The 18,908-nt window shown below is 40.9% G+C and overlaps 2 protein-coding genes across 2 annotated transcripts in view; both read right to left on the bottom strand.

Annotated features, from left to right (window-relative positions):
* Nucleotides 1-295, bottom strand: part of LOC124129187 (patched domain-containing protein 3-like) — a 76,985-nt gene extending 76,690 nt beyond the window's left edge. Inside the window, exon 1 of the mRNA XM_048383935.1 lies at nt 86-295. The gene's annotated coding sequence lies outside the window, so the exon portion shown is untranslated. The remainder of the gene's footprint in view (nt 1-85) is intronic.
* A 7,205-nt stretch (nt 296-7,500) lies between these two features.
* Nucleotides 7,501-10,978, bottom strand: LOC124138334. Its single transcript, XM_046504926.2, has 2 exons — nt 10,878-10,978; nt 7,501-9,201 (listed from the first exon to the last, which is right to left on the bottom strand). Exons 1-2 carry the CDS (start codon nt 10,954-10,956, stop codon nt 7,745-7,747), a joined length of 1,536 nt encoding a protein of 511 aa, XP_046360882.2. The 5' UTR covers nt 10,957-10,978; the 3' UTR covers nt 7,501-7,744.
* Between the last annotated feature and the right edge of the window lie 7,930 nt (nt 10,979-18,908).

Here is an 18,908-nt window from a genome sequence, read left to right as displayed (position 1 = left end):
AATCAACTTGTAAAGATACTGGTGTTTCATATTTCACCATTGCTTTTACCCCTGTGTGTGGGCTTTGAAATAATGGAGTTCTCACCTTTGTTATCAGACGTGCATTGCCCTGTGACTTTCACTTTGAATAATAACATCCATGTCAGGAAAAAAGAGCACGTAATCCAAAACATAGCAAAGAATGTCACAAGCCAAAACGTTATAAGTAGGAAGACTCAAATGCATTCTGGTTCAATATAGATATCCAAAACGTAAAGAAATTAACACAGTCAGCCACTCGCATGTTTCCGTAACCTACAACCTAGTCCTCTCAAAGGCCGCTATGCCTCGAAACGGCGCAAGCCAATCAAAAGGCGTGTCAGGATATGGGCACTTCGACCAATATAATCCCGGGTATTTAAATTAATTTTGGGAATACGCTTTTGTTTATTGTCGGTTCCACACTGCAGTGTGTACGGAGAAGAGAATCGGGTTATATTAATTGATGTTGTTACTTGTAAGGCCATGTTCGTTGATAGATTCGAATGTACACGTGCGTTTGTTTACATTCAGGAAACGGCTCTCTTGACTGCGACATCCGTTCATTTGAGCCATCACTGGTCTTGTCTTTTCAAAACTACGCTCAGTGCTAACGGGATCGGGTGGTAAGGCTCGCTGACCTGGTTGATGCATTTCATGGATCCTAATTGCGTGGATCGATGCTCATGATATTAATCACTGGATTGTCTGGTCCAAACTCGATTATTTACAGACCGCAGCTGGAATATTGCTGAGTGCGGCGTTAAACAACAAACCAACCAACCAACCAAATCATACAAATATTTATGTATTTTCTTTTATGTCGTAAATAAAGATCTATTCTGCGTCTGTTTAAATAGAGATGTAAAGACATTGACCCAAAAAGAGAGCACAACGATATCGGAGAGTCGAACTCCTCCACTTACTATTCAGATACTATTCAAGCTTCAAATCACACCACAGAGTGAGTGAGTGAGATTGATTTTACGCCGCTTTTAGCAATATTCCAGCAATATCACGGCGGGGGACACCAGAAATGGGCTTCACACATTGTACCCATGTCGGGAATCGAACCCGGGTCTTCGGCGTGACGATCGAACGCTTTGAACCACAAGGCTACCTGACCGCCCCTCACACCAGAGACATATCTTTATAAAGGTATCTATATAAAAATATTACACTTACTCCGAAACAGAAAATACTACATGCTTATACTGCAACCATGCTATAGAAGACGAGTTTCACGTCTTAATGATTCGCACATAATACAGTAATATAAGAATGGAATATTTACCCCAGTACTTTGTAATCAGACCCTATTATGGAAAGTTTCTGATCCTCATACAGATTGATGATAGTTATCTCCTATTCAAGCGATCTCTATTATGATAACATATTTTTCGCAAAAGAACAGTTAGTTTGTGAACTAACGCTATGTTTTGGTGACTTGCATAGTACATATTAAGGTGTGCTCATTGTGACAATGACATACTCTTATGACGTTCCACTTCTCTGTCGTGTTTGCTTTGCTTTCCATGCAATTTGTCCAGTATTTACTCAAGTTTCGGACCGTTTTCTTAATTTTATTCATTTTAGCGGTAATCCTAGGCAGTCACCACCACCAGCACTACCACTGATATTATTACCTCTCCATTCAGCCTGTCGCACCCATGGCCACCACCTGTTTCCTCAACACTTCTCTTCTCAGGCAACCATGACCACCACCTCTGTTTCCTCCCACACTTCTCCTCTCCCAAAACCATGGCCATCATATATACTTCCTCCACACTTACATTGTATCCTCTCCCAATACCATGACCATCATATCTACTTCCTCCTTACTTCTTCTCTTCTGGGGCGGTCGGGTAGCCTAGTGGTTAAAGCGTTGGCTCGTCACGCCGAAGACCCGGGTTCGATTCCCGACATGGGTACAATGTGTGAAGCCCATTTCTGTTGTCCCCCGCCGTGATATTGCTGGAATATTGCTAAAAGCGGCGTAAAACCATACTCACTCACTCACTCACACACTCTTCTCTTCTGAAGCCATGACCACCACTTCTGCTTCCTCCTGCACTTCTCCTCTCTCACTCCTCATTTCACTGATTTCTGAAAATATTTGTTCGCTCATTGACATATTTGAAGAGGAAAGAACAAGTCCTGAAGCTCCTGCCAAACAATAATAAACAGGTTATTCTATATAAAAAGAAGTTTCAGTCTTCATGTTAATCCCATGTTTGCATGTGGTATATAATTTATATTTGTATTCATTTTGAATAAACCTGATAGATGGTGAATCATGTTTATTTTATATTTCAACATGTACGTATGGCTGAAACAAGTGACGTAGGAGAAATGTCCAAACTTTCTCCAATGGATACAAACGAAACACACACGATGGAAGGGAGGTAACTCCCTGCAATATCATATGCTAATAAACAGGTTGTTCTCTGTAAAAAGATTCAGTCTTCATGTTAATCCGATATTTGCATGTGGTTTATGATCTATAATTGTATTCATTTTGAATAAACCTGGTAGATGGTGAATAATGTTTATTTTATATTTTATTTCATATGTACGTATGGCTCAAACAAGTGACGCAGGAGAAATGTGAAAACTTTCTCGAGTGGATACAAACGAAACAGACATGATGGAAGGGAGGTAACTCCCTGCATGATCACATGCTTATATTCGAAGTCGAACTAGCATAACTGCTGCTGTTGCTCCTCGTCATCCCGCTCCCCTCCTCCTACTACTGCTACTGCTGATATCTATGCTGCTACACACTAATAAAAATCATATGATTGTGATTCGCAAAATAGATATTGTACATATGGAATAGAAAATGTATTATGCGAGTCTTTGGCGGGCACTTGACCCTATTCTCTATGTTATGTATTAGAGTTTAGTCGTAGCATCTGAAACCACGCATTGTCCATACGAACGTGGACGAAGAAGGCACTATATCATCGATGTCGATCAACTTAAAGGAACCAATAAATAACATTAACATATACATAAGGGATAAATGACAACCCTTCTGGACTTCAACCCTGCAGCTTTAAGACGATTTCTCACGGTCTGGGTACTGAACTGTTGACGAGGAAGCCAAAGACGTTTCAAGGTTGTGCTTGTAGCAAATGGATGACGCCTTACCACCCTCAACAACGCTCTGTCATCTCTAACTGTGGTCTTACGTGGTCTGCCAGAGGGTCTGCGATTCCTTACATCATTAGTTTGTGCGTGTTTTCTGACCAAACGGCTTATTGTTGAGTAGTGATGTCCGGTTCTTCTGCCAATCTCCTTGAACGAAAGACCTGCTCCATGAAGGCCAATAATCTGCCACTTGACTGCTTCTGACAATCGTCTACCCGGCATTGTGGGTTACAATAAACTCGGCTGTCAGAGAACATCTTTTATAGGCGATGTTGAGCTTAAGAAGATACTGCAATCTGCAAATGTCATGCACCATGCAATTCACGTGCTGATTGCTACGTTTTGGTGATCATCTTCCCTCCGAAAACATTACACATTTAACATCAGATCCCCAAGGAATACCTACCATTAAAACCAGAGTCAGGCGTTTTAAATGTTGTGATGTATCAAACGTATTAATGTGGGGGTGCAACACTTTTTTTACTGTGTATACAAGAGCCAGTTCTCTCTTTAAGAATGGTGATTAATTTTGCTTAGGAAATATTATTGTACTATTAGCTCAACCAACTGATTCGTTATTACAATCACTTCTCGATACATGGTCAAATTTTTATTAGGGCTATGAGGTAGCCTTGCACTTAAAGCGTTTGGCCTTTACGATGAAGACCCGGGTTCGAATCTTCATATTGGTACAATGTATGCAGTCCTTTTTTGGTGCTCCCCTCCCCAAGTAAAAAGGCTTGAAAATTGTTGAGTGTGGCGTTTCATGTGATACTACTAATCATAACAACAACAATAAAAATAATAATGAGAGATCGCGTTGTCTTCCAATTGTTTACTAGCCACATAAAGAAACTGTGCACGGAGAAAATATATTCTGTATTGGAATACAACACAGCAAGAACAAAATGATGCAGACGCTGTAGCAGCTGAATGATCGGACCATAAGAAAATGTCAACGGGACCTGAACAACATCTGTTACGATGACGTCAAAGATCAAAATGGAGTAGGGGTTCAAACGACAAAGTCACAAAGTCAATAACGGGTATGACCACCCTGTGCGTGAATCACAGCAGTGCATCGACGACGCATGGAGTCCACCAAATGGGCATGGAAGGCCTGGGGAATGGCCTGCCATATCCTTCTCAAATCCTGTGCCAAGTCACGGACGTTATCTGGAGGATGTGGAAGACGACGCAGACGGCGCTCCATTTCATCCCACACATGCTCTATTGGGGAGAGATCTGGAGAATGTGCAGGCCATGGCAGTAACATGACATTGTTATGGTGAAGGAAATCCATTGCGACCCTAGCCGTGTGAGGACGAGCGTTGTCCTGTTGAAATGTCAATCTCGGGCCATGACGTTGCAGGAAAGGAATGACCACAGGCCTCAGAATCTTATCTCTGTAGCCAACACCGGTGAGATTGCCCTGAACAATCACCAAAGGGGTTCGGTGCCGTGCTGTTTATCCCACCCCAAATCATCACAGAGCCACCTCCAAAACGATTCCTCTCCACAATACAGTTGCGTGCATAACGTTCTCCCAAACGCCGGTCGACACGTTGGCGCCCGTCACTGTGGGAAATGTTGAACCTCGATTTATCTGTAAAGACAACATTTCTCCAACATGAACATGATTTCGACACCATCTTAGACGGTTGACTCGATGACGGTGTGTCAGGGTGGGACGTATGGCAGGGCGTCGTGGTCGAATCCCGTACTGACGTAAACGATTCCTGACAGTGTTGGGATGGATACGGCGCAGTCGAAGAATTGTCTGGGACGTCGTTACTGCCGTTTGGAACCTGTGTCGGAGATGTGTAACTCGAATCCATCTGTCCTGTCTTGGCGTCGTTACTCGGGGACGTCCTGAACGTGGGTGGTCGGCAACGTCATTTGTGTTCTGATAACACCTCACCAATGCCGATATCGTGTTACGATGGCATTGGAAATGTGTTGCCACCTGTTGTTGCCTCATTCCCGCTCGGATCATTCCAATGGCTTCATGACGCTGTGCAGCTGTCAATCTTGGCATGATTTGCTTGTGATATGCTTGTGTCTGCGCCTGAGAAGTTGTGAATTTTTGAATGACCACAGATCATGCTTTCCAAAGTGACAGCGAATTTTGAGTTGCACATGCTGTGTACAGCTGCACAGGATGCACGTGCAGTAACACATTGCACGTCCATAGGCCCCCATCAATGACGTCATATCGCATGGCACGTGCATGAGCGTTTGAATGTCTCCAATAATTGCTGTGTTCAAACCTATATTTAGTTGAAACGCGAAGGTTAACCAAAAAATCGGTACGTACAGAACTATATTATTGGAAAATCAGTAAATAACCGTTCAAGATCAATGAATAATTGTAAAGATATACTCTTTAAAAAAAAGAAACTTGACATTTACTTTCAAAATGAAATATAATGCGATTGTTTCAAAATAGGACACAGAAACCATAATTGAAACGCTGTTTGAAGATCAATGTACACATTGTCCAAAACATTAATCATGTCACCTAGACAGACACACGTACACGATACAGTTAATGTCACAGGGGTACAGTAACTGTCAGTATCGGTTGTGCCCACCACGTGCATCAATCACCTCTTGAAACCGACGACCCATAGATGCAATCAAGTTGTCAATAACACGCTGTTTGATGTGCTGCCATTCATGCTGAAGTGCATCAAGAAGCGCCGGAAGCGTTTGGGGCGGTGGATTCCTTCTGCGAACGCGTCGATCCAACTCGTCCCACAGATGCTCAATCGGGGACAAATCTGGTGACATGTGAGTAGGAAACGGGACTCGTCAGTAAACAGTACATTTCTCCACCTTGCACGTGCCCATCTAACCCTCTGTTGGCACCTGTTGGCACGTTGAACAGGTCTTCGTGCAAAAAGGTCCAGCCTCCCTCAGTCTGTTGCGTACCGTTTGATCTGATATTCTGCGTACCACAGGGATCTGTGTGGTTGTAGACGTGGCTGTGGTAGTTCGGTCTCGGAGGTGTCGCAGCCGGATGCATCGATCTTGTGCTTGGGTTGTCACCCTTGGTCTTCCTGTCCTTGGTCTGTCGTCAACTCTGTTATTGTTGTTAATCTCGGGTCCAGTGCGGAGATTGTCTGTCTGGATACGCCAAAGTGCCTGGCCACTTCTTGCTGAGTTGCTCCAGCTTGTAATTTCCCAATGGCGTTGTTCCGTTGAGCTGCATTCAGTCTTGGCATTTTGTCACCGCCTCTACTGCCGTTATAAGGACTATATGAATAGCCGTTGATGTGGATTTTACACCCATTCAGCAGGGGGGCCTGCATGCCTAAATGCAGGATCCTGTGCTGCACGTTTTTTACAGGCGGTTGCGTTTGGATGAAGCTGTAAAATGGATCCCCAAACGCTACGTTTATGTGCTTTACATGTGTTTTTGCGAATTATAGGCACATCATGTTTCTGTTTGACTTATTTGGTTCTCATTTAATGTAATTATTTTAGATATTTGGCAAAAAGTGGTTTTACATCTATGTCAAGTTTCTTTTTTTGAAGAGTATATATTAAACACACAGGATAAGGTTTACAATCATTAAAGGCAATGCGTTTTGCCCCTTGGGCTTGTCAAGTTTGGTCTATGGAGGCTTTGGTTGTTATTTTTATCTCTAGTTTGCCTAAAGGATTAGGCTGTATCTCCGCTGATGAGAAGCTTATTTCATATACTACTCAAACTTTGCTAAGGATCAAGTTTTGATAATATCAAAACATTCTTAAACAAATAAAGATTTAAATATCCCAGTAACCACTATAGAACCTCAATATCATGACGAACAGACATAGTCACGGGCACGATGTGCATGAGGTGCTTGAAAACCTGTGTTTTGATGTTTCGTGACAGAATCATTGCACATCAGTATCAGAGAGCACAGCAACATTTGCTACTGAGGATTGCAACAGCTGAATGCACATATGGCCCCTTAGCGTCAAGTTTGGTCTTTGGTGTCACCTGTGGTGATCTCTCAACAAGGGACGTTTAATGACTCTGAAACGACAATTGGGCAATCACATATGTTTCAGACGAGTACTTGTTAAAAGAGTTCTTGGCATATGAGACGAAAAAGGTGCGAATCCCGGACGGGACTCAACCCCAAAAAGTACGAGAATCTGTACTTTACCAAGAGAGTGTTATCCCAAATATCACGTTTGTTATAGATGAATGTATATCATGGTTGGTATTTTTTTGTAGCTTTTTACTAAGCCAACTCGTGAAAAGCTGACACTCCTCACTACTTCTTCTGCAATAGACTAAACAATAACTATATACCATGGAGACGCAACATAGAGCCCAAGCAAATATTTATTCATCCAGAAACGGCTAGCCATATACAGTTGATTCTAATACACAGTCACCAAATGTGAACATTTCAGAAATTTACATGTAACATTTCTAATGTGGATAGTTCTTGGACAGTTCTTGGAGTCGAAGGAAAGAATAAACAATATCGACGTTAAAGTGCAGTGAAGAGCTTTTTTGAAGAGCTCTGGTGTGCCTTTGGGCTTTTTTTTGTTGGTTTTTCTTTGGGGGGGTTTAGGCAAACCACTGTATTTCAGCGCGTTCACTCGTGCGACCTTGGTTGACGTGTTCTCCAACAACCCAGTTTGAAGTAATCACAAACCCAGTTGTAGTGATCAGCTTGAAGGACCATTGTGGTGACTGGTCAAGCTCAAACTCATCAGAGGATGTCTGGTTATCTCTCAGTGCCCGAACAATCTGTGCTGCAACATTTGGAGTAGGTCCCAAGGCAAGATTGTCTGCTTTATGATAGCGGAATCCGGGATCGTTGGGCAGTTTGAACGCTACTCTGATGTCCGCTCCGTCTTCGACAGCATTTCTGACATCCAAGGCTGACCCTTCAACGACTGTGCCATCCGTCAACAAGTGAAACAATAAACGCCACTTCCTAGTGTCAACGTACCAAGTCATCTCCTGTTTGTCAATTGTGTAGCCTAGTGGGCTGGCTGTAGATGATCCGACGAGGGGGCGATATGTTCGAACAGCTCCAGTCGTTCCCAGAACTCTAAACTCCCAGTTCAAGTCACTTTCGAACGTTTTGGAGTCAGCTCTAGCCAATGCAGATATACTTTGGACTGCCACGTGCTCCTCTGTGAGCCTTATGCTCTCTGCTCCAACGATCGTATCACCGAACTTCACACGAACATTGTGGCCAGCTTCGATGCGAAGTTTCAGGATGTTCCTTGTCAACAATGAATCTGAGCCCAGACCGCTATGGGTATGAACTGGAACCCAACAAGGATCCACAAACCAGTCAGTGTCCACCTTAACTTGAGACTGGCCTCTTGGTGTGTGAGAGCCCAAATTCCACCTGGACATATCCCGAGTACCAGCTGTGTTGAGGATCAAGAACCACCAGTAGGCATTGCCTTGAAACTCCAGATGGTTTCCTGCGACTCTCTGACTGACGCTCCAGATATGTTCAGCGCTTACCATGGCTTTCCCATCAGATCCTGTGTTGAAGATCTCAATATTTTGCACAGGAAATACAACATTCTGCTGTTGAGACACAGAAATCGACTTTCCTTGCAGAACAGCTGAAAGAAACATGTCTACACTACCAAACTTAACAGTTCCATTTGCAAAGGTAGAGTAAACAGGTTGTTGGTAGTCCGTTTCCAAAACGAACCACTTAAAGGCAGACGTGGACCGTGACTGAGACAGGAAGGTGCTCCCGACGTAATATCTGATCACGTGCCAGTTGCCTGTCGTGCAAATATTGCTCATCCACCAATAGGCATTGTTTTGAAATCCATTCCATCCAGATTTGCTGATATGCATTAGTGCCTGGCAGCAAACATCACCATTTATGTTCTGACAGTTGTCAACTTCGGCAAAGTAATTGTTAATGCCAAATTTTATCTTTGCGCCGTATTTTACCGACTCCTGTAAAGCCTCTTTTCTTCCAGTAACCACGGTCCCATCTTTGGCAGTTTCTAGAACTTTCACCCATTCCCTGTTGTCGTGTAAACCTACAACGATACAACAGAACCTTCTTTCACTGATGATACAAACAGATTGTTTACAAACAATTGGTTCATTTATTGCATCCTTCTACGTTTTGGATTTATGCTAAACTGCATACATGTGTATACCCACTAACCAAAGTACCTGTGAAGATCCGGATGAGGATAGGTCTTCAGCAACCCATGCTTGCCGTAAAAGGCGACTATGCTTGTCGTAAGGGGCGGCTAACGGGATCGGGTGGTCAGGTTCGCTGACCTGGTTGATGCATGTAATCGTATTCCAACTGCGTGGATCGATGCTCATGATGTCAATCACTGGATTGTACAGTCCAGACTTGATTATTTACGGGCCGCCGTTATACAGCTGGAATATTGCTGAGTGCGGCGTTAAACAACAAACAAACCTGGCTATCGAATTGGAACAGTAACTATTGCTATCTGTCACAGTATGGTAGACGAAGCACTATCAAATAAGTTGATTTATCAAACGTAGGCCATGTCATTAATACGACAAACATGTTTCGCAGGAAAGGAAATTTAAATATATTTGACGAAGTTGAAATCGAATGTGTGATTGTTTAGGTCTTAGATATTTACGTATTGATAATTGTGGATATTATGATTATTATTTGGAATAGTAAACACACATTTCAACTATTAGTGTCTAATAGTGTGCCTGAGTGTTATTTAAATACTTATCAAAATGTACCCAACACTTACATGTATATCTGTATTATTTCTATCTTTCTTTAAAATAAACTTTGTTTGAAAGGGAATGTGGGTATTTATTAAAAACTCGTTCAGACTGTTGTATCAATCTAATTGTGAGAGGTCATACTACCACAATGCTTTTACATGTGGTACCATTTCGAAAAATACTTTCAATTTTGTTCTAGCTAGAATAACTAGAATACCTGTACGTAAAATAATCAGTCCTGTTCATCTTTAAACTGGGGCACGGGTGTCTAAGTCGTCTAAGTCGCCGCAAATCGCTGTTCCTATAGGGCACGCCAGGATCTAATGTTCGGGGGTTCGAATCCCGGTTCGCCCCGATTATGATTCAAGGTTTGTCAGCACCACACCCGTGCTCGTGGGTTTCACCAAAGTGGTAAACGTCTGAGACCTGCATCACTTCGGGCATTCCTCCTACGTTGATCAAATACGCCGTGGTATAACTGGAATACTGCTAAAAGCGGCGATAAACCCATCTCACTCACTCACTCATATGGAAACCTTGAAAAGTGAATGTACACTGTATTCAGTATTTCATCGATTGGCCCAATAACAGAATAGCATACGATCTTCGAGGAATTACGGATTTTTTCCCGTGCTTTATTAAACATCAAACAAACAAACAAAAACGACCAACTACTGAGCATGATGAGGATCAGGATGAGGATTCGTTTTGTAATTTCCGAGCATTGACGAGTAACTTTTAACGTTATGAACGATGGGCACATTATCCAGAATTCCTAGGATTCTTTATATTAACCACAGTCTTTCTTCTGGGAAAATGTACAAAAATGGAGGTTTTTCGATTTCAGTAAGTGGAGAAACAACCAGTGGATCAATTGAAACGAACCAGCCAATCAGCACGAAGCAAAACAGAATGTATATACATAATGTATATAAAGAATCAGTGATACTATTTCCCCCAATCTACAGGACTCATCTCTACCTACATTCCTCAGGCCTGCACTGTCCATGGAGATGATCCGCTGACATCAACAGTAACAGAAGCAATAGGATGGTATACTTCATAGTTTGTTTTCTGCAATGAAAATACATGGATTCGTTTGTTTGTTGTTTAACGCCGCACTCACTATTTCAGCTATATGACGGAGGTCTGTAAATAATCGAGTCTGGACCAGACAATACGGTGACTGAAATCATGAGCATCAATCCACGCAATTGGGATACGATGACATGCATCAACCAAGTCAGCGAGCCTGGCCATGCACCCGATCCCGTTAGTCGTAAGAGAATGTACATGTATGCGACCAATACATGACTATTGTGTGATATACTATGGTTAGTATTAATTGTCATTTGAGGTGAGGTGAAATGGGGATAAAGTCAGATTTTACAGTGCTAGCCCACTGAGATACCATGCAGCAGTTTAACATGAATATCCCACTCAGAAACAGTATAATGACTCCGGGCCGACCAGTCCTTGTTTTTAGCCCATATACATGTATGCCGAGCGCAAGGCAAGGTAACAAGTACAATCTTTTACAGTCTTTTGGTATGACGCGGCCGGTGAACGACTCTCCTGACCTTCCGCTCTCCGGGCGGACGCTCTACCACTTGACCACTGAGGCGGTCACATTGGCATTTGAAATCATACAATTATTAGACCCATGAAGATTCCGGGGTAGAATAGGTCTTCAGCAACCCATACTTGCCCTAAAAGGCGACTATGCTTGTCGTAAATGGCGACTAACGGGATTGGGTGGTCAGGCCCGCTGACTTGGTTGATACATGTCATCGATCCCAATTACGTGGTTCGAGGCTCATCATGTCAATCACTGGATTGTCTGGTCCAGACTCGATTATCTCCAGACCGCCTTGATGTAGCTGGAGTATTGTGCGGCGTTAAACAACAATACAATACAATACAATACAATACAATACAATACAATACAATACGTGTCGTAATACAACATGATACCAGATTACAAACAAGAAAACAGATGAAATGGAACAGGAACAAGTGAAATACACACACGGACATGCACACGTATTACTCACGGTTACACAATCGTCTGCCCCGACTATGAGCCGGAACTTCAATTAGAGAAACCACGAGGCGGTTTAATTAACCATTTCAACGATTAGACACTGGGGTCCGAGTGGTCAAACATACTTACACTGCAAACACGAAAACGTCGTTTTTTTCCGAATATGGTCATTGGACGGAAAAACGACTTTATTTGGATGCTTTCAAACCATCGTTTTTCCGTCCAAATAACGTCGTTATTTGACATAGGAATTTACTGGGAGAGAACGATATCATCAAGCTCCTCCCTTTCTTGATTGACATTGTCAATCAAGCAACAGCGTCTACCGGTATTCCTACTTCTCAGATTTCATTGGTCAGTTCTCGCATGTTAGATTACAGGCCAGAGTTTGACGCTGTACTCGAAGCGCTTAGCGGAAGTACTGAAATCAATTGTTCTGCGAATGCGGATTGCTTAATGCCTTGTCCAAATTTTCTCTTCTGTGCATGCGCGATTTCGCGTATTGTTTCCACTATGTCACCACTATTTGACAATGATTCATAAACACGTCGTACAATGTCGCTTTAATTTATGGCACGTACTTGATCAGCACGCATTTCCCCTTAACTAATACAATGATAACGGTAATAATGTTGATCAAAATAATTAGGAAGCGCAAGGCTCGGGAACGTCTGAGTATAGGAAAAGGATTTATACTTTCGAAAGTTATATAATCGTCAAATACGCAAACGAATATCAACCGGCTTTTAAAACTTATTTTTGTAGAAGGTGATCTTGGTATATATTGCCAGATATTATATGCATATACATTTTTCCGATATTGCTTATTTCAATGTTTATCAATAGTTTTAAGGTTCGTCCGCCTAATTGACGGGATTCCACTTTCTCATTTGTACATGACACCTAAATAGTGTCCTGTTACTGTAAACAGGTTAGTTTCAAATTCCAAACTAGACATTTATACTACGAGATAGTAAGCCTAACGCTTACTCACCGGTAGAACGTAGACAGTATCGCTAAAAGAGATATCACATATTTGAATGTTAATACTTAAGACAAACACTCATTATTTTTGCAGTGACGATATAACACTTATACACGTTTATTGGTGACTTTCATCAGTTTTGCTATTCATTTTAATAACTTTGTTTTCACATATACAAGTACCAATACCCGACTAGCCTGTCATATATACTTATGGGGCAGCTTTCAATCTTGTACTTACTTACTCTGGTGTTCCTAAGCGAAGCTTATTGGCTTGGGTGTTATACCCCGTTTTTCTGGTAATCCTATTATTACATAATTTTTATCTAATGACACCCTGTTCTCTGGATCACGGCTCCGTTACTATCCATAACAATTTAGATGAACATTCAGATCAAGAACATGAATGAGTTTGTTTTGACGCCACAGTCAATCAAAGACCAATGCTGTGCGGTTTGATTACACACTTCTACCAGGTCGAACATCGTGGATCTTTATTTTCTACTTAAAGAGAATCATAGTTCATATGCTAATTCATCTACGAAAACCGTCCCGCTCAAGATGACCTTACTTGTTGTTAAATCCCTCTATCCCCTCACTCTCACCCCCACCCCACCCCCCCCCCCCCCCTTACACACACATAAACACGCACGCACGCACGCACACACACACACACAAACACACACACACACACACACACACACACACACACACACACACACACACACACACACACACACACACACACACACACACACACACACAAACAACTGACCTAAATAACCTCGACAGGAAATACTGCTGATAGCCTCTGGTCAACTCAGCCGCGCTACCATAGAATGTCCGTCCAACTCTGCAGGGGGCTTTCTCAGTGGCTTCAAACGCGCTGAAATGTTTTCGCCTTTGCATCCAAGATGGCGGACAAGTGAAATCGTATGAAATTTGGCTATTTTAGGTCCTATCTCTTTTTTGATTACCCAATAAAGTCAATTCATAGTTACACGGTTGTGAAGAAGCTTACAACTTTATAAGACTTATTCATCTCATTCCAAAAAAGCTACTCGCACTCACATAAAGTTGTAGTTATTATGTCACTGTTTTATTTCTTTAAAAATATATTACATGTTCAACATTTACGCACGCACGCGCACACACATATTTGGATTTACCAATCCCTGAATTGAGAAGACGTGCGTTACGAAGCTCCTCCAAGTCATCATCAATATCCGTATATGTCTGTGATATCATTACCCATCCAAAGCCGAATATACATTTATTGTGTTTTCTTGACAACAAATGTTATAATTGGGATAACACTTTCTGAGTAAAGTACAGATTCTCGTACTTTCCTTGGTTGAGTCCCGTCCGGGATTTGAACCCACACTGTGAGTGAGGCACCCAATCGCCAGAACACAAAGTTGGCGATCTAACCCAGCCACCGAACCAAAAATGTTAGTCCAGATGACCTATACTTTGTGTACTCCTCTGACAAGAGAAAAATGGCACGGCTTCTATGACCGAAAGCTTTGAACCAACAATGCCTTTAAGAAAGTGGTCAACAGTAACACACATTATATTTGGATACCACTTTCTCAGTAAACTACATATTTTTAGGGTGGAGATAATAGACGTTGATGGTTGATTATCAATGGACAAATTAAAGCCAAAACTTAACTTATGAAGGATTGGTAATGGGAAATGGACAATGGGCAAACGGGAGGCGGGGTAATCAGCGCCATGCCAGTTATCTGTTGGCTTCCCTTGTTGCGTTCCCTTCTTTGCTATCTTTTTACTTTTGTTGTTCTTACAGGTACAAATATATGTTCTCTGCCTCATAGCATTTAATAATATGCACCTGATGAAGGAGAAAGTATATATTCCGAAACGCAGTGTTCCTCCGTTGACATCCATACATAGTTTTCCTTGTGTGTATCAGTTCTTAATGCCCTTCAAAGACTCAATCTAGCTTTGTTTTTAAATGTAGTGATATTTGTGTAGAATATAATATGGTCATGCCTATATACATTTGGGTCTTTGTCTACATAAGCATTTAGACATACAATTTAGAGCTAAGGACATTGCTAATTCTGCAGGCATGAAGTACACGTCATAGCAAGCTGTGATCTTTATTCATACTTTAGATATTCGTAATGGAGATCTGTAACTGAAGTTTACCGTAATCTTCCGCAACTCTCACCTCCTGACCAGTTGAACGTCTTAGTGCATTCAGATGCCATTGTAAAATTCCAGGCTGCCCCTCTTTCTGTGATGTTTTAACGGATGAAATCTATTGCGTTATAATAATCTCTGTTTGCTGATATATAATATGTACATGTTGTAAAATATTTACGATATGTTAAACGTGTAATTCGATGCATATGCAATGCAATGTGAACATAAGTGCGGATGCACGAAGGCGGTTATAGTCATAGTTATACTGCGATGGATGTAGGGGAATGGTAGGGGGGTGTATGTATGTATGTATGAAAGCACGAATACCGATACATGAGGGCGGATATAGTTATAGTTCGATGGATGTTGGGGAATGGTGGGATGATGGATTATGTATGAAAGCATGCGCATGGATCCATGATGGCTGACGTAGACATTATGGTGGGGAAAGAAGAATGTGATGTGTGTGTGTGTGTATGTGTGTATGTGTGTGTGTGTGTGTGTGTGTGTGTGCGTGTGTGCGTGCGTTCGTGCATGCGTGCATGCGTTGTGATACGAGGGTTGGCGAACATGTTGTCAGATGATTGTGTGAGTAAGTTAAGTGGTTGAGGATGTGGCAGGTATGAGTATTGAAACATGCAGACTTGGGGTTGGGGGACTGGGTGTGCCTGTACTGAGGTCTTTTGTTTCACTCACTTATAGTGTTTTCTTTCACTCAAATACTGTTTTACGCATTTTAATGACTGAAACTGTAGTGACTCAAAGGTCATACTGGCCGGGCATTCAACAAATCTACCCCAACTACATACGTAGCCATTTTTATGGTGTACAATTCTTCTTCTACCTCACACACACACACACACACACACACACACACACACACACACACACACACACACACACACACACACACACACACACACACACACACACACACACACACATTAATTGTTTTATTAAATGTATCTTCGAGAGTCAGTAAGAAACTAGAAATAACTGCCTTTGTTCGGTAAACCTCACCAAGTTTCAGCTTTCGCCTCTTCCTTTGTGGACTGAGGTTTCACATTTGTAAAATGATCTCTCTTAACTGTCTGCACCATCAACTTAACTGCCCTCACCCCCTGTAGTTTTCCCGTCCCATATTGCCCAGCAGGTGACCCACAAGGAAGAATACCGCCCTCCCTCAGTCCAGTGATACTGTGCCTAGCACAATATGTTGGGGATACGTAGCCTTGCTGTGGGCAAACATTTTGTAACAATTTGGCAAACTTTGATATGTAAACAGCAAATATTATTCAGTTTTATTTCAACAAAAACGGAAAAAATCGGATCCTACTTATTTTATGGATACCATAACAATAAATCAAGCCAATAGATCGTTTGAGCTGGCATGAATATAAAAAATAATTAGCAAGTCGATAGTCATAATTCCCTCTGTTGGTCCCACGTGAAATGTTCTTCATGAATAGAATAGATGGCTGATAGACGTTCGACCGAATAATATCATTTGCTAACTTCAACTGTTCATCTAATTTCCATGAATGTATGTTACATAGTTCATATGTTCATGGGCTTCTAAGCTGAATGTATATTGTGGAGGACTACTTCACTTGAGGATAAGTAACATAAATAATGATGATAATTATGATAGTATTGCCATTATTATTCCTTCAGTTTATTAAAAGAAAAGTTATTATGTTTTCAAAGAGAGAAAGAGGTATGGAGATTGTGAGATTATTTTTAGCATCGGAATTGTTAACATAATTCTTAAATATATTATGTTTTGTTTGTTTGTTGTTAAATGCTGCACTCAGCAACGTAAGGATATTAAAACATTACATTTAGGTTCAGTTGTATTTTTATATTTGTATCATTTTGCAAATGTTACAGAGACCTGATAAGGGATATATAATAATGTATAGTCGCTATTCTTAAAGTAAGAATATGTTAGATTTATCAACCAGAAATATTGCACACAAGAGGATAATCAGATTTCATGACACTATTCAACGTCGAAGTCAACGATATTTGTGTATGTTATTGCTACATGACACGGACACGTCATGATAAAGCAATTAGAAATTGGCATTTGATGATATAAGATAGCTACGCGATAAATCACAAAGAACAAAGAAGGAAGCGATATTTATTTCACGATAAAACATTGTTCTATCATGACGTCATTTATTGAGATTCGAACATGCACTCGCAACTTGAAAAGTAAAATTTGTAAATATGACCTTATTTTTGAGAGGTATGTGTCTAGTGAGTTGTTCCCAATAAATGTTGCTGAGAATCCGAAAGTGAGAGTGATATGACAATCGGTATTGGGAGAAAAGGTACAGATGATTGACGAGAAAATTGTGAGAATATGCGGGACCAAACTCAAATCCTAAAATGGATTTATCTAGCATGGCCGCTGTCGGATTCTATTCAAGGAACCATCATTATTTAAGTACGGGTAAATATTGTAAAGTGTGTATTTTTTCCTAATTTAACACCCTAAAAGAGGCTGTACGTAATGTTGATATCTCATATAGAAATAAACGAGTCTCGGTCGTTGTTTATCGTACAATAAACAACTCCCACTCGTCGTTTGTTTCTTAATTATATGACCATATACACTAACATTATATCTTTTCATGTTTATCGGTCAACAAAAGCGACATAAGCATTTCCATTATCATGAGAAACCCTTGCCAAAAGTAGCGCCAACTGCACCATTGCGACAACATCAGGAGCATGTTTCATGATTCATCATAATAAATGATGACATTGGATGCTCGCAAAAACGCGAGCTCATTCCGATCCACTAGTGGCACCCGCCACAAACACATCCAAAGGCAAGCCAATTGTTCACCCGAAAAGGCAGAAAATTGCATCTGACATCATTTTTGTCATTGATACGTCAAACCTGGAAATGCCGTCTTCACGTCCAACACAAAGCCCAAGCCAGGACCCAAATCCTTCAAACCCGGCCAAAGTTCTGTTAATTACATACATTTCCCCCTAACCTTAAATAATCTATACTAGTTCTGAAGTAAATCGTATTTACCCGTATGAATCGTCTTATGTTATTTATTACCGATAAACAGAATATGCACACTTTCTGAAAGTACTGTGTGATAAGTCACGCACCAAACCTATACTCTCGATATACATGCTGCTCTTACTTAAAAAAGAATATTGGGTTAACAAGATACGTATATTAAAGTACCATGCTTTCCTGATGTGCTCTCATTCTAATTTGAAATAATGGCATAAATAGTTACCACTCATCTTTCAATATTTTTCAAGGTTGGGTTAATCACGAACATATTTGAATATGTACAACATCTATACTTACTTATCTTTATACTTAAAGGCATCAGGTTTGTCTGTCATAAGACCCCGAAACAAATATGTCCAACACAGCCCAATATTTGGCTCTTGGCTCCTTGTTCTTATATTTTATAAGTATTGTTTAAACAACTGTTTTTTTCTGTAAAATATGTTCATTTCAGAAATTAGATGTTATTCTAGCATTAGGTCTGTGGTACGTTTACTGCATCAGCATTACATTAAAACGATATTACATTATATAAATCCATACAGAGGAAATGCTTAACATTTATCTTTTAAGGAAGAGTGCAGGACGACTTGCTTTATACATATAAATGTGGACATATATGTATGGACATTTGGATGATACAGATATAACTCCTTAAAGATAGTGTTCGTAGATGACTGTAGAAAATGGAATAATTATGTGAGTAATCGGGTTAATACCACGTTCAGCAATATTTAGCCATATTGCGATATTGGTTTCCAACATAC

Source organism: Haliotis rufescens, unplaced genomic scaffold (genome assembly GCF_023055435.1).
Source record: "Haliotis rufescens isolate VD_foot unplaced genomic scaffold, xgHalRufe1.0.p SCAF_5, whole genome shotgun sequence".
Taxonomy (NCBI): Eukaryota; Metazoa; Mollusca; class Gastropoda; order Lepetellida; family Haliotidae; genus Haliotis; species Haliotis rufescens.
This window is presented reverse-complemented; position numbering and strand designations above follow the sequence as displayed.